General features: G+C 42.6%; 1 protein-coding gene across 2 annotated transcripts in view; it reads right to left on the bottom strand.

Moving 5' to 3' along the window:
* The window catches only part of LOC111863764 (centrosomal protein of 290 kDa), a 66443-nt gene that overhangs the window by 11552 nt on the left and 32945 nt on the right, over nucleotides 1-21946 (bottom strand). For both annotated transcript variants that reach the window (XM_023850410.2, XM_023850420.2), the window contains exons 20-29: nucleotides 13837-14018; nucleotides 13062-13227; nucleotides 12568-12748; nucleotides 11726-12014; nucleotides 9393-9554; nucleotides 9064-9204; nucleotides 6473-6724; nucleotides 4907-5079; nucleotides 4072-4293; nucleotides 790-1033 (exon numbers count right to left, since the gene is read on the bottom strand). In XM_023850410.2, the coding sequence (XP_023706178.1) occupies nucleotides 790-1033; nucleotides 4072-4293; nucleotides 4907-5079; nucleotides 6473-6724; nucleotides 9064-9204; nucleotides 9393-9554; nucleotides 11726-12014; nucleotides 12568-12748; nucleotides 13062-13227; nucleotides 13837-14018 (2012 nt within the window). The remainder of the gene's footprint in view (nucleotides 1-789; nucleotides 1034-4071; nucleotides 4294-4906; nucleotides 5080-6472; nucleotides 6725-9063; nucleotides 9205-9392; nucleotides 9555-11725; nucleotides 12015-12567; nucleotides 12749-13061; nucleotides 13228-13836; nucleotides 14019-21946) is intronic.

The raw sequence follows: 21946 nt of genomic DNA, 5'->3' as shown, positions 1-21946 counted from the left end.
GCCATTAAATCTTCTTTGTCTCTCTTCCTATCGGCCTCCATTTTTCCCATGTGGGCTTTTCTATTTGCTTCTGCCTTCGCCAGCATTTCGATTACTAGTTGAAAGCCTTGCTCCATTTTGTAGCAGTAAGATACTCGATGCACAACAATTCAATTTGTGGCGTGTTTAAGTTCGTAACACTTCTGACACCAGTGTAATGTGTTTCGTTACTGAATATGCCGTAGAGATGGTTAATTGGTTTATTTAACAATCTCCAAATAACGGCTACAATTAATTATCACAATATTACGGGTTTCCACACTTTACAAACCCTACAACAAAATCTCTTTTTCCGTTTTGGAGGGGGTCGTCCCCTCCACGAGGTCCAATCCTTTGCATCTGCCCACCAGGCTACATGATGTCATGATGCACACAGTGGTATGTACTATTTTTATTCTGTTATCCATACATGTGGGATTTGAAGTAACTGTGAAGAGTTCTGCCTTCTAGGATATAGCACTGTCTGATGAAAGCTATTTTGGAGGAACACACCACCTCCATCTTCAAGGGGAAAGAGTAAAGCAAAATTAATTGGATGCAGGTTCTTGAAACACTGCCTAGGTTCCATGAGCAACACTGGAGAAGACACTTCCCTAGTGATGGGCACTGGGCCACTTTTCCAGGGCATAACCACTCACCTCCAGCTAGCGCCAGAGGAGATGCTGAGGCTCAGAACATGTTACCTTTATGACACCAACTGCTCTTGTAAAGCACAGACATAAAATTTGCGAAAAAGAATTATGGACAGACCTGCAGATCGGTAACGGTTTGTGACAGCAACTGTTCCTTGGCCTCCTTCTCCTGTAACTGGGCCCTCAGCATGGCAATTAAATTCTGTGTGATGGCTGATGGCCTGCGCTGGGCTGCTTCTGCTTGCTGCTTCAGCTGTTCCTGCACCACAACCATGTCTTGCTTCACAGTTTCCAGTTCCTGGCGATAATGCTGCGATTCCTCCTGGTATGTTCGCAACTCCATACTGTGCTGCTCTTCCAGCCTGGAATCATTTTATTTTGTAAAGAGGGAATTCATATACAGTGCAGTCTGATTTTATGTGAGGTATACATTCCTGAAGACTCACATAATTCAAAACTTGTATATTTCAAGACAAGTTTTGAAATGCACATGTGATTCTTGCCAAATTCTTTGGGATTCAGACTGTTTCAAACTTTGCATATAAAGTGACACTTTATTAATATTCTGTATATTGCATTATTTCAAATTTGCATAAAATTCAGCCACACTCTATTTACACCTGCCGAAGTAAAAATTTGAGATTAATGGTGAAATATGCTTGGATGGCCCATGTAAGAAATGTAAGCATATCTATCTATACGGTAAAATCAAAGCAGTTCAGTAGTGTGTGAATATAGTAATCATGTGTTTTGCCTGATGATGGCTTCAAAAGCCGAAACATGTAGCTAAGGTAATATTAATCTTGACCGTTATGTTGTGTTACAACAGACTCAAATAAGGAATTGTATATAATGTGTTTAGTATGTGTCACGTGACAAATAACTTCACGCCGTCTTGGAAGTAGCGAATTTATTGAACACTCGCTCTTACACTTACACAATTCACAATTACACCACTACTACCATCTGCAGTTTCACAAATACTTCTCCTGTAGTCATTTCCATTCACTAGATACAACTCAATAACAATGGACTTCAGCTCACTCTGGCAAATGCTAGACTGCAACTGACGGGCTACTCTCTAGTAACTGGCTCAATGCTCACTACTCACTACTCTAGTAGCTTCCGCACTGACAACACAGAAAACAGTTACGTGATAGCTACCACTGTTTCGTAACGTCGTGTTTACAGGCGTTGCTGGGGAACGCTGCCGAGAGTTGTTCATGGCTGTGTAATAACTGCGGTGTCCGCCGTTACGTCACTGCGGGGGGAGGGGGCAGAGTGTTGATTGGCCTGTTACCGTAACAGCGGCAGTTGCTCTGATGCTGTTACGTCACCACTGGAGGAGGGGGGTGTTTACTGAGCGTTGTGCCGTCCACGTCACAATAATAACATAACAGGATGCACAAAATGAAAATTACAAACTATCTACAGCAGATGTAAATGATTCAGCAACAGAAAATAGACTGCCCATTGTGAAGGTCGTGTTGGCACTGAAATTGCTTCGGACATTGTGGACTGATATAAAAAAGAATCCATGAATATTTAATGCAGTGGCAGAGAAGGGATTGGAAGAAGAACCATGGATGAATAGAGAAGAATGGTGATTAAGAACTGATACTTAAAATTAAATCAGTACTCGTCAGAACTGTCATGCTGATATCAGATACACAGAAGATTTTGGGTTCTCACAGAGTTCAGTGTTATTATGATTATGATCTGAGATGTGTATTTGGGCAGAAAGGTACCAGAATTTCTCACATACGAGGGGGTACCCAAAAGAAACCGAACTTATTTTTTTTTAACTTATTTATTCAAATTTTAAGCACAAACCTTCAATCCCCTTCAAAGTACTCTCCACTTACACTAGTACACTTGTCTAGTCTTTTATTCCATTTTTCAAAACATTGTCTAAATTCATCTTTTGAGATGCTTGACAGTGCCTCCGTCGTTTTTTCCTTTCATGTCTCTTTTCATTCGAGGAAACAAAAAAAAGTCGCACGGGGCAAGGTCGGGTGAGTATGGAGGGTGAGGAACAGGGGTCATACCATTTTTGGTCAAGAATTGTCATACAGACAGGGCTGTGTGAGCAGGGGCATTGTCATGATGAAAAAACCAGTCACCCGACTGCTACAAATCTGGCCGCTGAGCTCAAAGTCACTCCCGACAGCTCCACAATTTCTTCCATGCTCCGTTGTCGATCTTCATTGATGATTTCACGAATTTTTTCAACATTTTCATGTGTTCGGGCCGTGGAAGGATGACCAGAACGAGGTTTGTCATCAATTGACATTTCACCATTTTTGAAATGGGAAAACCAATCACACACTTGAGTTTTCCCCATAGCATCGTCCTTGTATGCCGTTTTTAACATTTCAAGAGTTCCTGTTCCACTTTCCCCTAGCAAAAAGCAGAATTTCACCGCCGCACGCTGTTCACGAAAATCAGCCATTGCAAAAACGATGATCACACAAAACAGTTGTCACTATAAACTCTGCCGAAACTAGTCCTTACCTTCTGAAGCAACGGTAGTCGGCTTATCGACTCAGGAATGTTAGCTCTATGCGCTCATAGCGGCAAAACGCAGTACTACAAAAGCTCTGCCCACAAAAAAATTAGTTTGGTTTCTTTTGGGTACCCCATCGTATGTTTACTTATCTGCCAGACTACCAGGGGTCATATTCCAGAATGCATGCTCAAAGAAAGAAGCCTTTTACTGTACTCACTTTGATGGCAAATAATTATACTGCAGCTTTGGGAGAGCTTCAGAGTATCAGATAAGAAAGTGCTGAGATGAATATTTGGACTCAGAGGTAAAGTAACATGGAAATGAGAAAAATTACATTAATGGAGCTTTGGTCATCACATAGCTTTGTAAGAATGGTTAAGTCAACGAGAAGCAAGAAATGTATAACCAATGCAACTGTTTTTTTTTTTTGGATACACAATTAATGCTACATTTGGAGCATTGCTTTGTATGGGGCTGAAACTTGGACACTTAGGGCAGTAGATCAGAAACACCTGGAAAGCTTCAAAATGTGGTGTTGGAGAAGGATGGAGAAGATCAGTTGGACCGATTATGTGAGAAATGAAGAAGTGTTATTTAGAGTCAGTGAGCAGAGGAATATCCTACACGAAATAAGAAAACGGAAGGCTAATTGGATTGGTCATATCTTACGTGGTAACTGCCTTCTAAAAGAAGTTATTGAAGGAAAGATAGAGGAGCGGATAGAAGTGACAAGAAGACGTAAGAAGATGCTGGATGACCTTGGAGACAGAAGAGGATATTTTCATTTGAAGGAGAAAGCTCTAGATCGCATCAAGTGGAGGAACTGTTTTGGAAGAGACTGTGGACCTGTCGTCTGACAGATTACTGATGAATGAATGGCAAGAGCCCTGCCTCTGACGAAGTTCCTCCATGTTCTTGAGCCGATCTTCTGCCAGGTGGCGCCAGCGATCAGCCTCTTGTCGACAGGAGTGCAGCTGATTGCTTAGGTTGCCCACACTGGTATGCAGTTCTGCCACCTCATCCTCCAGCCCTTGTATCTGGCAGACATACTGATCGACGATGGATTGAATGGGCTCCTTGGTTGGAGATGGGCGGTGCAGTTTGGATTTGAGTCTGAAAGCAAAGCCCTCCACATCAGTTTGCATGTAGAAATGTGTAACATCAGGTATGATATGTCAATGTTATTTTGAGACAATTCCACAAAAGACGATTGGTGTGATGCTGATATGTTAAACTTGGAGAAAAATGTGACTTGAGGTTGTCATGACTGTGAATGCTAAGGCTGCAGAGTCCTGGGATGTGACATCATGTAGTCTGTAGAGGGCTACTACTAGCATACTGGAGGAACATACTTCCTTCATCTTCTTAAATTTCATAATTTGGTGGTACAGTTATCCCAGCTTCATTTCTTTTAAGAACAAAATGACTGAACTAACTCTGCTGAGCATAGTTCTTCATGACAAGCTAACGGTTCCTTGCTTGCATTCAAGAGGAGTTTGTTTGAATCTTGGCCAGATCATCAACTATCCTAACTGATGACTTTTGTGGTTTTCCTCAGTCCCTCCAGCCAACTGTGAGAATAGTACCTCAGGCGATGCTCACCTCTTTCCAAATCCTTTACAATTCATATTCACAAATTATCCTGCCATTTGATGCTGTATGATTTGTGATACTGACAGCATTGTAAAATAAGCCACAAAAATCATACTTCAAGTGTCGTCCTCACCTGCTGTAAGACTGCTGTGAGTTGTTAAGCGCAGTCTGGAGGCTGCGCAGTTCTTCCTGGAGTCTGGCTGCAGCCTGGCTGTGTTCATCACGACTTTCTTTTAGTAGCTGCTGAAAGCGACCAATAGTTTCCTCCTTCTGGTTCACAATGATTTGCAGACTGTCAACTGTTGCCTGCAAATGATTCTCAAATAAGTCAAACAAATGGATAAATACTGATGAATTTCACAGCGCAGTTGACAGGACAAATAATTAAGATAAAAATGGAACTTTGAATGTACTTTGGGAATAACAAGACAGCGTGATCACTGTTTTATGGCATTAATTGTGCTGGCTTCTTGCTTAAAGCTTGATGTAGATAAGGGGTTGGTGTAACAGGGTTCTTGTTTGAACAACAAAGAATGCTCTTAGCTCTATACCAGCTTGCAGTCAACTAACCCTACAGTTCCTCTAATGCAGACTGTGGACGAGTCTAAGCAGATGAACTAAAATCCATCCTTCATACTGGTCCATAAGATTACAACTGGGCTCTGATTAAAACACTTCCTAACATAAATTTCTGTACAGCATGAAAAGCAGATGATAATTTGGGGAACAAATTAGAGTAGGGAAGATCTTAGGCTAGCCAAGTTTACGAACTGAAATTCCAAATTGAGACATGCAAATATATCACATTATACAAGAACATTTTTGCCCGTGGTTCTGTATGGGTGTGAAACTTGGTCTCTGACATTAAGGGAGGAACATAGACTGAGGTGTTTGAGAACAGGGTGTTGAGGAGAATATTTGGACCGAAGAGGGATGAAGTGACAGGAGGTTGAAGAAAACTGCATAATGAGGAGCTTCATAACTTGTACTCTTCTCCAGGTATAATTAGAATGATCAAGTCAAGGAGGATGAGGTGGGCAGGTCATGTAGCATGAATGGGGGAGACGAGAAATGCATATAGGATATTGGTGGGAAAGCCAGAAGGAAAGAGACCACAGGGAAGACCAAGGCATAGGTGGGTGGACAATATTAGAATGGATCTTAGAGAGATAGGATGGGATGGTATGGATTCGATTGATCTGGCTCAGGATAGGGACCAGTGGAGGGCCCTTGAGAACACGGTAATGAACCTTCAGGTTCCATAAAATGCTGGGAAATTCTTGAGTAGCTGCAGATTTGGCGGCTCCTTCAGAAGGGCTCAGCTCTATGAGTAAGTAAGTAAGTAAGTAAGTATACAAAGAACGTTAGGTATGCACTTTCCTGTAACAGAATGTGAAGCCTTAACACTGATAATACGAAGGCCTACACTGGACACATTACTGAGTTACTTCCATCCACCTCCCATCCTCACAGCCTGCTGTTCACAGGCATGACCAACAGGACAATATTAAAACTGGTAATAGAGATATAAGCTGATGATGATGGAAACTGGGTTCAGCTGGCTGAGTTCTTGACTGAGGAACTAAAAATTCTCAAGAAAGACTCTCATCCAGAGAGTTAAAAATTGAAAATCTTAATGTCACTGTAGTTGTAGGAAAAGATTAAATCTGGGAACATATAACGACAAATGAGAGGTTACCTTGAGAGCCAGCTTCTCTGTCAAATCATCTTCTCCCAGCTGCTCCACAGCCCTCTGCGGTTGTTCCACAGCCTTTTGCTGGTTGGAATTCCACTTGGCCCTTATTTCTGCCATCACTTTGTCCTTAGACAGAAGGAGCCTGTCCTTTTCTTCGATGTCTGCTGTCAGTGCTGCAACCTTCCCTCTCAGTTGAGCGAGCTCAGCCTCGTATTTGATCAAACTCTGTGATTGGGTACTGACAAGACTCATAGCCTGAAAGGAAGTCCACACACACTGAAGGTCAGCACTTGCTGCTCTGTTAAATGTGTTAGCAAGAAGTTACAAACATGAACAGAAGATAGCACAATACTTGGCAATGGAAGGTGTGCTCAGTCAGTATTGCAGTGTCCACCTTTGTCAAAAGACGTTTCTAGGGTACCTCTGGATACCAGAGCCACCTAGTGCATATGGTTACTGTATTAAGTTTGGTGTGTTAGTGTAAATACAGCCATGTTTCCAGAATTTCTGAAGTTCACAGGGGGCATATTCAGTGAGGCCATGCTTCATAGTGTCTCTCAAGGGCAGGTGCGCACATGTGCACACACATACACACATGCGCATGCACATAGAGAAGATTATGCAATAGCTCTTCAGTTTGGACCAAGAAAGCTACCGCAGTCAGCACTGTATGGAACTTGTATTCAGGAGGCATCCATCCCATTTCGATCTTGGGTGGGGTGCCAGATATTCTGACTCAAGTATCCCATTGGTCTCTGCATTTCCTTCATGGGAATACAACAACCAAAAATAATCTTAGAAGAGGCCTTTCCACTTCACCATACATGATGACCATATCTTCTCAGTCAACAGTAAATGCTTCTGCAGTTGATGTAACACTATTAAATATCTTGAAATCAATCATGTACACCTTGGGGTAATGTTGCAGCTTTGTCTATTACAGTTAATGATGTACATCATCAATACAGGAAGTTATCAGATGGACCCTATTTTTCCCCTTGGCACTACAGCCCCAGTGGGCCTAGGCCTTCCTCCATGAACTTCTCCGTTCACTTCTGTTTTTCTAGATCTTACACATTTGGTAGGACTTCTTGGGCAGGTGATCAGCTTGTCGCAAGGCCTCTACCTGTATACAAACACAGAAAAACGCACACACACAAACTAAACATCCATGCCCTGAGTGGGATCTGAAGCCACGATCCCGGTTTCCAAGCGAACGAAGATAGTACATGCCTTAGACCGCTCGGCTACCGTGACCAGCCATGGACCCTATTTAGGACTCATAATATAATTGCTAACAACCTACAAACAAGGCATTCTAATTGCTTTCAGATTGGTCATACATGAACAGAATTGGCGTGATCTTATTGTTACAGCCATTTATTTTCAAAATCAATGGTATACTGAATATCCTGTGAGAAAGAATACTTCCTACTGTCTTTCAACCCATGATAGTACCATGAAGCTTGACAGTGTGCTGTTAACATATTTAGAGAAAGAATCCTCTGTCAATGCTCATGTGTCACACAACTGTACTGGCACATGCTCCAGCATGTGTTTACATCACCACTAAGTCTAAATCTGACAGCCAGTGCCTTAATAATGGGAGATTGAAGTCTGGATGATAAAGGTTAATATGATCTAGCCTAGTCTAGCACTGAACTGTTGTTAATTATCCTGTCTCTGACTGACTGACTGACTGACATCATGGAGCTGAGCCCTTCTTGAGAAGCCTCCAATCGCTCAGCTACTAAAGAACTTCCCAGCATCTTATGGAACCCAAATATTCATCATCATGTTCATAAGAGCCCTCCACTGGTCCCTATCCTGAGCCAGATGAATCCAGTTCATACCACCCTATCCTACCTTTCTAAGATTTTAATATCTCCCGCCCACATATGTGTTGGTCTTCCTAGTCTTCCTTCTGGCTTTCACACAAATATCCTATATGCATTCCTCTTTGGCCCTATTCGTAATACATGCCCTGCCAATCTCATCCTCCTTGACTTGATCATTCTAATTACACTTGGCGAAGAGTGCAAGTTATGAAGCTCCTCATTATGCACTTTTCTCCAACCTCACATCACTTCATCTCTCATCGGTCCAAAAATTCTCAACACCCTGTTCTCAATCACCTTCAGTCTATGTTCCTCCCTTAATGTCAGAGACCAAGTTTTCCATGTATTAACTCTCATGTCCATTTTCTTTAGCTTAGATCGTTCATCCAAATAATCCATTCAGGTCTGAGGTCCTTAATGACATTTTGTAACAAGGCTTATTTTTTACGGTGAGGAGTTGTTAGCCCCACGCCCAGCCCCCAGCTGGAGAACCACCCCTTGTCAACTGTCCGTGACTGCTTACTCAATATATTCTCAGCTACCCTCTATGTCTGGAGGCTGTCTCCTCCATCCGTAACCTGAGAACGTGCCATGCCATCGTGACAAGGGACCCACCTAACATGGAATTAACCTGTCTGCTGTATAGAAAGGAACCTTACAGTACTAAATTTACTGCCTAAAATGGTGATGTAAAATTTCTTTCCTGAAAAATGGATGCAAAATTATGTAATGGGTGATAATTATAGAAGGAAGTACCTGTCGGAGTTGTTCCAGCATGGAACTGTTCTCTTCTGTATGAGACTCGGAAGATTTTGATACCAATGCTTGCTTCTGCATCTCAGCTGCTACCACCTTCTGCTGGTCCTCGCAGTCTGCAAGTTGCTTGTACAGATCACTCTGCAGTTACAAGAAGGCCATTGTGACCCAAAATATCGCAAAATCTAAAAGACATTTCACATTTCTTATCTTCTGATTGGCATCAGTCACTTGATTACAGTCCTTGCACATTGAAAGTTACAAGCATGGTACAGAGGCCATGAGTTAGAAATGCTCACAACCCAAACTGCCTCCTGTTTTCAGAGTACCTGTGTCTGTTCCCATGTGAGCTGCGCTTGTTCATAGTTCCTCTCTGTGGTGATCTGCTCCTGTTCCAACATGGCAATGTGCTCCTCCTGTCGACGTAACCTCTCCTCTGCCTGCTGCATCTGTGACTCCAACAGCTCCACCTGATGCCTTGATTTTAGCTCCTCATACACAGACACAAGAATTAGTTCTATTATTACAAGCCAACATTATAGGCATGAAAATTTCTGTACATAAAATTAGAGTCTTCTAGAATGTGATGCAACAAAGACACCACTCTGTCACATCCTGGACAATGGAAATCATATTCACTGGGGTGGAAACCAGTCTTAAGATTAACCAAGTCCTGTACTAAGTGTCTGTACAGTAACAATGGGCCAGACTTGTGGCCATGAGGTTCAGGAGTTGACCTACATCATAAGACAGATGAAAAAGAAAGAACTGAGACATTAGACAGGACTGTTTGGAGGAAGTCACTTGGAAGGACACACATTCAAATTGTGACAAGTAAATAGTTCCAACTTTGAAAGGTGCCATAACAAATAAACAGCCTTGAAGATTGCATGTGGCAGTGAATGCACCCAATAAACTTTTTTTTTCCTTAGTGGGGGGTTGAGTCCAACTGGGTCCACTTGGCACAGCAGCCATTGATTGGCCTATTGTAACCTGCCACGAGTGATTATGATGGAGAATTTGGAGGAATGAAGATTGGCAGGGGAAACCGAAGTACTTGCAGAAAACCAGCGCCAATTTGTCCACCACAAATCCCACTTGACCGACCTGGGATCAAACTTGGGCTGCCGCGGTGGGAAGCTAGCGACTAACGGCTTGAGCTATGGCACGGCCCTAGCGGCCTCCGTAGTCTAGGGGTAACGCTCCCACCTCATGACTCAAGGTACGCGGGTTCAAACCTGGCGGAGGTCGTGGAATTTTTAAGGGCGGAAAAATTCAGGGAACAAGTCCTCCGGGAGGGACTTTAAGCCGTGGGTCCCGTGTCGTAGCTTTACGGCATGTAAAAGAACCTCATGTCTCAAGGAGGCCTCTGAGCCAAACTATAAGGACATTTCCCGCCCAACAATAGCCTCTAATGCCTCTGGTAGATGGGGGAAGCATCTAGATACCGCTGAGCCAGTAGAGGCCGAACTCGCTGGCTGAGTTGGGACAGATGGCACGCACCAATACCGGTAGGGTATAGAGACTGGTAGAATATCACAGGGGGACGTACAATAGACCACTGGTTGCGATGCATGGGGATACCCACCCCCTCCAATAATAATAATAATAATAATAATAAAAATATGGCACGGCCCTAATGCACCTGATAAGTCTGAGGCACATGCTGGGTGGCTGTGGTTTGAACCCCAGTTTGATAATAACTCAGTAGATGGCCTATGTCTTATCTATGAGTGAAGCATCAAGTATCATCATTTAACCACTGCTAAAGGACATCAGTGTTTCTTAAACAGTGTGGATGCATGTTGTTCTCTGACCTTCATGTGTTGTAGCTAGTAGGAGTGAGGTTGGAAATAAAAATTATGTATCTAATGGTTACATTTTATAGTACCTAGAGATTTTGTGATTAGTGTTAAATGGACATTAATACCAGATCCATAATTCAGGTCTCTGCCAGAGGCTATTCTGATGAAGAGTGCAGTCTTCTGGGTAGTAACACCACATGGCTCAGAAAGAGCTCAGCTTGTCACCCACTTATGTTGGTTTCTTGCTTCGCTTACTTTACAACTTGAAGGAGGTGACATGTTCCTCTAAAATGTTGTCCCCCCCCCAAATTTGCTTAGTGGGGTGTGGAGTCCAACCGAGTCCACTTGGCATGGCGGCCACTGATTGGCCTACTGTAGCCTGCGCAGGTGACTATGATTATGGAGAAAACCTGCCCCAGCGCCACTTTGTCCACCACAAATCCCACTTGACCAGACCCGGAATTCAACCCAGGCTGCTGTGGTGGGAAGCCAGTGACTAACCGCTTGAGTTATGGCCTCCCCCCCCCCAAAAAAAAACTATATGGCATTACAACTCAGCATAGTTATCAAATCCAAGTGTTTCAGATGTTTTCATAGTTTTCCTCAGCTCTTCCACCAAATAATACCTTAAAATAAGACAAACGATTGTTCTCACAATCTTCATAAATCACAATTCAAAAATCATTGTCTCACTTTTGTTCAGTGTTGCATGCGTGTGACTCAGTGTCACCAATTAGAACAAGAAACATACAAATGATGCTTGAATGTGATAGTCTTGAGAAACTGAGACTAGAAGTTAAGTTCATGTCTGGATCTCAAGTTTTGTAGAAGTGCACATAGTACCCTACAGTACTCACTTTGATCCTCAATTCAGTGTTCTTCTTATGCCAGTCAACCAGCTGTTTCTGGCCATCTGACAATGTAAGGGCAGCCTTGAGTTCCTCAAGAGATTTTGCTTGTAATTCCATCTCTTCTCTGGCAGTAACTGCTTCATGGGCCATCTTCTCAGCTCTGTGGAGCCTCTCGATGGCTTCACGTCTCTCCTCTCCCAGACGGCGCAGGGACAGGGCCATGCGCTCATGGGTTGCAAGAGGAACAGCACCACTGTAGTGATGCCGCAGGTCCTGAATCGCTTGATGAAGTGACCTGTAGTGGCAACAAGACATCATGCATTCTTAAAGACTTGTGGAATACAAGTTTTGGCTGCTTATATCTTACAGCTGCAGTTAGTAACTAAGTGCAAGTATCGTCATTTCTGTGAGCCACTGTGATGTCCCAGAATATGCTGAAGTGCCTTATGGGACTTCACCATTCCAAATGGTTTCAAAGAGTAATGTTTTGTATCAAAAGCAAAATCAAAGCAAAGGATACAAAATTTATGCAAATTACTGAGGATAAAAATAAGATGGGGTAGAGTTAAAAATAACATTTTTATGAAGGAAGTCAGAATTTAAAATTTGTTAATAGTGAGAAGAGAAATGATTGCAGTGATTTGGCCCTGTAAAAAGAATGCATAGAACAAGGACACCAAAAAATTTAAAGGAAAGAGTTGCCACCAGATCAAATAGGAGAGACTGGAGAATTTTTGTCCATCAACATAATATAAAATGAAAATGATGCCAAAAGAGAAGATAAATTTAGAAGGATTGTGTCAATGGTGCTGGCCACAGCATGGCTAGGATCTGAATCAACCCTGCACCTGCATCGGGAAGTGAGCTGTCCCTGCAAGTGGCTAAGAGCTTGCTCCTTTTCATCGAGCTTTGCTTCTTGGCGGAGGTTGTGGCAGCGTAACTTGGAGATCTCATTCCGCAACTGCTGCACCTTCTTGTGGGCTGAGGTCTCACTGAGCCGAGAAGACAGCAACTCGTGGTTCAGTTTTGCTATAACAAATTGTTATGTCCATTAATGCTTTGGCACTCAAAGGGTTCTTTCAATGTACTTTGTGAAATTAATATTTGATAAAGAATTGTAAAATTTTACTTCCTGACAGCTTCTAGTAAAGGTCTTCCATGTGGATTTTAAAAGTCCAGGGGTTTCAATGCTAGTCGCAGACAGATGAGCAGATATGACCACATAGTCACTCATATACACACACATTGTACTTTCTAGAGATGCCTGGAACTGGAAAACCACAAGAAGAAGCATATGACTGATGACCAACTGACTTAGAACTGCAGTAGTGTGAGTTCTTACCAATAATTGACCTCTCATCGCTAGTGGACTGCAGTTCTAGAATCTGACGTCTCATGTAGTCCAGTTGGTACTCCTGTGACAACTTCCAGAGCTCTAAGTTCCGCACTTGCTCTTGAGCTATGTCGCTTACCTCTTGTTGCCTATCTTTTTCCAATTTAAGCTCCATCTGAAAAGAATATGTATTCAGTATGGGGCCCTGACAATTAAACTTTACAAGCCAAACTTCATTCTTTCTATACTAAAGCTTATTACCCCTAAATTTAAATTTTGGAATTTAAGTCCTTATTCCTGTGCAATAAAGGTTAAATAACTGGACTGTTCTTTAGTGCAGCAACTGGCAATTGGATTTGAGGTTTTTACAGCAGTGATTATGAAAAGCACCAAAGTGGCCATATGGGAAGGTGTAGCCAGAATGACTTCTGATTATATTCCTTTATTTATGAGTTTCAATTGGTTCAATAATTTTGGCTCAAGATTTATTAATTTGGGTGGCTATGAATCATTTAATTTTTCTTTTAATCATCTGGAGTTGACACAGTGTAGTCCAGTACTCTTTCATCAATGTTTCAGATTAACGTACTGCCTTGTTCTCTTAGCATCTCCTTGACACTTAAGATGGAGGCAGTACATTCCTCCAAAATATTAGTTAACTTCTGACCACACAGCATCATATCCCTCACAACAGTACTTTATTGCCGCAAACAAACTCTAACAGGAGAAGTTCCACCTTTGTCATTGTGAAGTTAGACATAAGGTGAACACCTGCAGCACATACCCTATCCTGTTCCGACTTTCGCAGTTTCTCCTGCACATCCTGAAACTCACTACGACTCACAAACGTAAGCAGGTTGTCTCTGAGTTCCCGTTCTACTTGCTGTAACTCCAGATTCTGCTGGATCACGGCGCTGTTCTGTGATTCTACCTCTGCATTACGCCCCTCCAGCTGTGCCAGTTGACCTGTAGACAAAGTGACTACTTTAGGTCTATTGTAATTAAAAGACTTCAACCAATCAGGCTGGCCAATCCTCTAATAATTAAGCCTAAATAATCCTGGCAATGGTGTGCAGTGGTATGTATGTAAGGGGTGGGGCCCTGCACTGCGACCTTCAATGATCTATTTTGCTTCCCCTTGGATTAGCTCTTTATTAATCCTACACTTTTAATAAAGTGTAGGACCCTGCTTATGGGGGCATCATAAAAGTCACTTGGTTCCATAAAAAACTGACCCAAGTGATGAAATCTTAAATAAGCTACGGCCTCATAGTCACACAGGATGTGTGTGGCTGATTTGTTTTCCTGTAGGCACCTTTCACAAGTTGGGTTATCTGCCAGTCCAAACTTGAAAAGGTGTCCTTTCAGGTGGCAGTGTCCGGTAAGTAATCCTACCACCCATCTTAGTTGATCTCTGTTTGATCTCAACAGATCCTTCATTCTTCTGGCTGAGGGTCCTGATATAAAACCCTTCGCCTGTTTGAATCCAATTATGGATTCCCAGTATTTTTTATGGTTTCTATCAGTTCAGTCCCTGCTCGCTTTTTTTTGGCAACTCCAATTGAGATTCCGCAAGCTGGTTCAGGTCCTATGAACGGCTCTTCAGATCCTGTTCTTGCCAGCTGATCTGCGGTTTAATTCCCTACAATACTCTCATGACCTGGCATACATATCAGTTGTACTCTGTTATGTCTGGCCAGTTGTATGAGGGATTGGTGGCAGTCCCAAATCAATTTTGAAGTGATTTGGTGTGTACCAAGTGCTTTAATGGCAGCTTGACTGTCTCATAGGATGTAGATGTTCTATTTCTATAGTTCCTATCTGAATTCTCAACTGCATATGCCTTACTGGCATACACCTCTGCCTGGAATACTGTTGTGTACTGACCAAGGCTGAAGGTATGCTTCAGCCTCGTTCCATCACAATACACTACAGCTCCAGTGCCTTTATTTGTCTTGAACCATCTGTATACCAGATTAGTCCCCCCTTTCTATCAGGTCGAAACCCCTCTTTCCATTCACTTCTATCAGGAAATCTGATCATGAAGGGTCTATCATAAACATATTTTGGTAGCATTTTATCAGATCCCATCTGTAGGATGGTTATTTTTTTCATGTCCCAAGTCATGTATGCATGTTCAAAACCTTTGGATTTAGGTCTCCATTGATCACTGCAACGTAATCTGTAATATACTAACATGGCCTCTGCTTCCATCTGCAAATGCAGTGGAGGGAGTCCTAGTAGGATTTCCACTGCAGGGTATATCCAATATACCACCCTTGGTGTCAGTCCCCAAGTCTTCCCAAACGTGCCTCTGCATGTCCAGAAGGCTTTATAGGCCTTATTAATAGCCTTATCCAGCTTTTTTTTTTTCCATGTCAGCCCCTTGTCAAATGTTAATCCAAGGTACCTGACTCACTAGATAGCTGGATCGCTTTACTGAAGGGTATTGGTTCTTTGAGAGCCTTTATATCTCTCTTCCTAGTAAAGGGTACAATCACCATCTTGCTTGGATTAATAGACAAGTTTGTCCTTTCGCACCACTGCTGCACTGTATACAGGGCTGTTTGTAAGACCTCTGATACAGTGTGCAGGAATTTCCCGTTAATTAGGATTGCCATACATCAGCATATCCTACTGTGAAGTGGCCTGTACTGTTGAGCTCCCAAAGATGATCATCCATGACCAGGCTCCACAGGAGAGGGGAAAGAACACCCCCCCTGCAGACACCCTCTCACCGCAGACACTCCCAGGGTCTCTCCAGACAATGTAGCACTTATATTTCTGCTTTCCAGCATAGCACAGATCCATCTGCATATTGAGGGCTCAATGCCATGCCTTTCAGCAGCCTGTTTTATTGTATCAAAGGAGGTTCTGTCAAAGGCTCCCTCTATGTCAAGGAATGCTCCAAGGGCAATATCCTTGTGTTCAATAGCATTCTCTATGTGTGTTACTACATTATGCAATGCAGTTTCAGTAGATTTACCTATCTGGTAAGCATGTTGGTTTCAGTGCGGAGGATGAATTTTTAATGCATCGTCCCTAATATGTCTATCTACCACTTCATCGTTTTCAAAAGGAAAGACGACAGGTTAATAGGACGATAAGCTTTAGCCTTGGTATAATCAAGTTTCCTGGGCTTCGGAATAAATGTCACTTTAACTTGCCTCCAGGCCACAGGGATAAACCCACGCGCCATGCAAGCTCTAAATATGTGGCATAGGTGTGGGACTAAATGTTCTGCCCCTTGCTGCAGAAATGCCGGTACAATACCAGCTGTTCCCACAGACTTAAATGGTTTGAAGGTACCTAACACCCATCTGATTTTTGATTGATTGATTACCTGACCAGCCAGGTTCCAGTCTCCCCTGTTCGTTATGTATCCACATACGTCCAGGTTCTGCTGGCCCTGCTCATCAACTGAATTATCAATCAACTTTGAATCTGGGAAGTGAACTCTGAACAATTCCTTCACTGTCCCTTCTCCAGTTTAGGTATACTTGCCATCAGGCAGCTTGATAGAGCTGACCTTATTGGTCGCCTTTTTGCCATGACCCCCATGGTACTGCCCGGTACATCATTGATCTCCTGGCAGCACCTCCTCCATGAGGATCATTTGGCTTTCCTTATTTCTTTATTATAACAGGTGAGGATTTCCTTGTAGGTGTCCCACTGCCCTGTCCTTTTCACTATATTAAATAGCTTTCTGGTTCTAGCTCTTAGCCCACTCAGCTTTTTAATCCACCAAGATGCATTCCTTGGTAAGCGAATGGTCTTGGCTGGACAATTATGATAATAGGACAAGATGACAGCCTATTGCAACTGGTCAACACATCGATCTATGTCCCTTATCGTGCATATACTTTGCGAAATAATCTCCAGGTTCACCTTTAGGTCATCTTTGTACGACTCCCAATTGGTTCTCCTGGGATTCCTGAAGGTAACTTGTTGCGCTGTTATGTTATCTATATGAAAGCATATGTATCTATGGTCAGATAGAGACGGCTCATCAGACACATGCCAAAGGTAGGTTTGTTACTATGGTTTAGAATATTCAGGTTCAAACTCACCAGAAATTCCATGAGGCTCTCTCCCCTTGGGTTGGTGCCAGTGCTTCCCCACAAGATGTGGTGTGTGTTGGCATCACACCCAATGATTAGTTGCTTTTTCCTGCTATGGCAGTAGTCTATGATGTCCCTCATTTCCTTAGTTGGTGGTGGTTCATCCAAGTTGTATGGAAGGTAGACTGAAGCAACAATCAGCTCCCTACTGCCCCCTCGATATGTATACACGGTGTGTCCAGGATCCGTTAGGACTAATTTTTTTAAATTTTGCCCTGCAATGCCATCTGTTGGCGAGTTGTAGCGTTAAGATTCTTGATGTTTCAGCTGCGGCTGTCTATAATTTCAAAGCGCAAGCATCGCTGCATCATGTGTTCTGACTTTGAATGTAACAGTACTGTTCTGACGCTCGTTAGAAAATGGAGGTTGAACAGAGAGCCAACATCAAATTTTGTTTGAAGTTAGGCAAAACAGCCGGAGAAGCATACGAAATGATGAAAAGTGTGTACGGTAGTGATTGTTCAAGGCGCTCAAGCATTTTTCAATGGTATGCTGTATTTTGTGATGGCAGGGAGGACACTGAAGACAGTCCACGTTCATCAAAGCCGAGAACAAGTTGCACTGAAGAAAATGTGAAAAAAGTGACTGAAATCCTTGCGTCAGACAGATGTGTTTCTGCAAGGCTCATCGAGGAGCTTTTGGGAATACCAAAAAGTACTGTGCATCAAATTTTGACCAAGGATCTGGGCAAACAGAAGGTCTGTGCACAGTTTGTACCGCACGTGCCGTCAGGCGATGAAAAACATGCCAGAGTGGAACACTGCAAAGACATGTTACGGTCGGCCCAAAGTGATACAGAATTTACAAAATTGATTGTTACTGGTGATGAGACATGGTGTTTGCAATATGAGCCTCTCACAAAGTGGCAGAGTGCAGCGTGGTTGAGCCCAAAGAAAGTGAGCATGGAAAAGAATCAAGTAAAGACACTGCTAACCGTTTTCTTCGATTCCAAAGGAATCGTTCACAAGGAATTTCTGCCAGAAGGTCAAACAGTGAATTCTTATTATTATCTCAGAGTCCCAATCATTTGTGGGCGAGAATTCTTCAAATTCGACCTCAATATCGAGAGCAAGGTTCCTGGTCGCTCCTCCACAACAATGCCCCACCCCACAAATCGAAGATCGTGTGCGATTTTCTGGTCAGAAAAGGGATCACAGCCCTTGATCATCCTCCATATTTGCCAGATTTGGCTCCAGCAGATTTCTGGTTATTCTCACCATCCAAGACATCCAAAGGGAATGTACCGCAGTTTTAAATGCGATTCCACAAAAGGAGTACAGTGACGGTTTTCAAAAACTTTTCAGTCGATTCCGGCTATGTATTGATTCAGAAGGAGACTATTTTGAATAAGAAGGGTGAAATTTTGAAAATAATCAACGTCTTGTATTTTTAATTAACATAGTCCTAACAGAACCTGGACACACTTTGTATGTTATCCTTACTGCTGTTGCGTCCCTAGAACAGAGCTCCAGCAAAGTTAAGGCATTAATATGATTCCTGATATAAACACAGGATCTTGCATTGTTACCAGGTACAGCAGAGTAAACTGTTCCCCCTGGGTTAGTTAAGCCCCTTATTTGACCCTTGTATAACCAAAGTTCCTGAATAAGGGCTATGTCTGCCTTACCCTCAGCTAGTTGCTGGCATAGAGTTGCCGTGGATCCTTTGCTGTGGTGTAGGTTAATCTGAAGAAATTTCATAATACAATGGAACCTCACTTAATGAGCATAATTCATTCCAGAATCTTACTCATAATGCGAAACAATTTTTCCCATATAAATTAATGTAAAATACGATAATGCGTTCCATGCCGAAAAAATACTCAAAAAATTTTATGTATACCGTTTCATCATCATCATCAGTAATCTGTCAGACGACAGGTCCACAGTCTCTTCCAAAATAATTCCTCCAATTAATGCGATCTAGAGCTTTCTCCTTCAAATGACAGTATCCTCTTCTGTCCCCAAGGTCATCCAGCATCTTCTTATGTCTTGTTCCTCGTCTTCTTGTCACTTCTATCCGCCCCTCTATCTTTCCTTCAACAACTTCTTTTAGAAGGCAGTTTCTGCATAAAACATGACCAATCCAATTAACCTTCCGTTTTCTTATTTCGTGTAGGATATTCCTCTGTTCACTGACACTAATTAACACTTCTTCATTTCTCACATAATCGGTCCAACTGATCTTCTCCATCCTTCTCCAACACCACATTTCGAAACTTTCCAGACGTTTCTGATCTACTGCCCTAAGTGTCCATGTTTCAGCCCCATACAGAGCTATGCTCCAAATGTAGCATTTCACTAGTTTCTTCCTCAAATTTAAGTCCAATTTGCTGGTAAAAAGATTCTTCTTCTTGCTAAATGCAGCTTTTGCCATGGCAATCCTGGATTTAATTTCACAAGTACACCTTCCATCATCTGTTAACAAGCTACCCAAATATTTAAAACATTTCACATTCTCCAGTTGTTTTTGGTCTATCTTTATTGTGACTGGGGTTGGTTGTCTCGAAATTTTCATTACTTTTGTTTTCTCCACATTCATTTCCATGCCATAGCACCTTCCAATTTCAATTAGTCTATCAATCATGCCCTGTAGCACAGTTTCTTCCTTAGCCATTAACACAAGGTCATCTGCATATTTCACAGTTTGAATAATTTGCCCTCCTAATTTGAAGTCTCCGAGCCCATTCAGAGCTTCCTTGGTAAGGCATTCGCTGTACAAGTTGAATGGAATTGGTGATAAACAGCATCACTGTCGAACTCCTCTTCCAATCTGCACACTTCTTGTCTCCCCTCTGTCCAGTCGTACTCTAACTTTCTGATCCATGTACAATTTGCTAATCAATCTTCTTTCACGCCAATCGATACCTGTTTCCTTTAGGATCTGCATTAATTTTGTCCAGTTTACATGGTCGGATGCCTTCTGCCACTCTATTAAGCAAACACACAGTTTTTCATCTATCTCCAAAGTTCGTTCTGGTATAATTCTCATCATGCCAATTGCATCCCTGGTTCCTTTTCCTCTTCTAAATCCANAAAAAAAACCGAAATAATTAGTTTATTATTTATGATACATATCTAATTCTTTTTTACTAGAAAGCTGTCTAGAGACATTTGTTTTTGCCGATGCTTCAAAATTTGGTGAAAATGCAACACAGCATTATCATTAAATAAATTTGTAGCGCACATACCCACTGCCTTATTAGGGTGATGCTTCTCAATGTACGATGCAACAGTTTCCCATGCCTTCTCTTATTGCACCAGAAGATTGTTGCTTTGCTGTTACCTCCTCCTCCTCCTCTGACAAACTCTCCTCCACAACTTCTTGCTGTGAAACACAATGCAACTCCAAATCATGCAAATCGTTGATGTAGACCGATTGTATGTGCGTGCTATATCAGCCACGCTCACACCTCCTTCTCGCTTTTCAATGATTTTACGTTTCATTTCTACGGTTATGTGTATTCTCTTATGGCTGTCTTTTTGTGGCTTTTTCTTCGGAGACATTTTTGGAAGGGTTATTAAACTTTGCACAAAAAAAATCACAAATAGTATGTCTGAACACAAATTTGGAAAAATGTGTGATCACAAGCGACACTAAGATACTAGCGGAACGAGTGCTAAACACAGACTGACGTAGCAAGCGCATAATCCGGGACTTCCCCTCTCGTCACTCGTTATGCGAAATGTTGCTCGTTAAGCGAGTCATTTTTTTACAATTTGTTTTGCTTGTTATGCGAATTACTCATTGAGAGGTGCTCGTTAAGCGAGGTTCCACTGTATGTGTATGTTCTCTGTGTGTGTGTATGTGTGTATGGATGTATTAGGTGTATGTATATTTAGGTTAGTTATCTCTTCCAGTTGGGGAGGGGTCAGTTTCCATCTTATTTCCCTCCCCGTCCTCGGACTGGGTTCCATGTGAAGGGGTCCCCTTATCCTCTTTACTTCGATCATCCAAGGGAGTGGGTATCTCATCCCCCTCCTCCTCAGAGACCGAATTTAAGGATGCTCTGTCTGACACAGGTTCTGCCCGGTGCTGAATTTCAGGATCTTTCAGCACCTTAACAGTCCCCTGTGAGAGTCCTGTGAATATCTTGTAACCGGTCCTCTGTATAATAGTATAAGAGTCCCGGTCTATGAATAAGATAAGCCTCTGGCCTTTCGGCTCAGTTTGCTTATCGATTACCCTCCAGTTCTTAATATGAAGTCCTGGATTGAGGTCTGCAATCCATTTCAGCAGCTCTTCCTGATTCTGGGCAACTTGGTCCCTAATCCAGAGAGCCACTTTAACAGGCTTGGGCAGGTTCCTGGCATCAGTAGCCTTCAGCCTGGCCCCTGATTCCATCCTGTAGTTGTCAATGGCTTTGATGAGCCATTGACCAGACTGTTGGTCGGCGCATATATAAATAAGTGCACCTCCCTCCAGTCTGTAGGATTGCAGGTGTGGTAGTTCTCCCTTTGGAGTCCTACGTAACACCTCACCCAGTGCTTCCAGAATGGAGTTCTGGTCTTCTTTGGTAAGCTTATCCTCAGGATATGTTTCCTTGAAGATAGCTACCTTTATATTGGTCAGAGCCTCCTTGTAAGTCCCTGGTCCCCTAGAGTCCCTGGTCCTTTTCGCATCTCTGGCCATTTCCGTAGGGGTACTGCCCTCCAACCTTGGCCTCCTAAGGGTTTTGGTGGGGGTTTCTCCCTGCTTGGGCGAGCCTGCATTTCCTGGTTGCTGACTGCTCCCAGTTCCTGCATTTCCTGCCCTAGCTCTTGCCTTTCTTAA

This window comes from Cryptotermes secundus, unplaced genomic scaffold (genome assembly GCF_002891405.2).
Source record: "Cryptotermes secundus unplaced genomic scaffold, Csec_1.0 scaffold1705, whole genome shotgun sequence".
Taxonomy (NCBI): domain Eukaryota; kingdom Metazoa; phylum Arthropoda; class Insecta; order Blattodea; family Kalotermitidae; genus Cryptotermes; species Cryptotermes secundus.
This window is presented reverse-complemented; position numbering and strand designations above follow the sequence as displayed.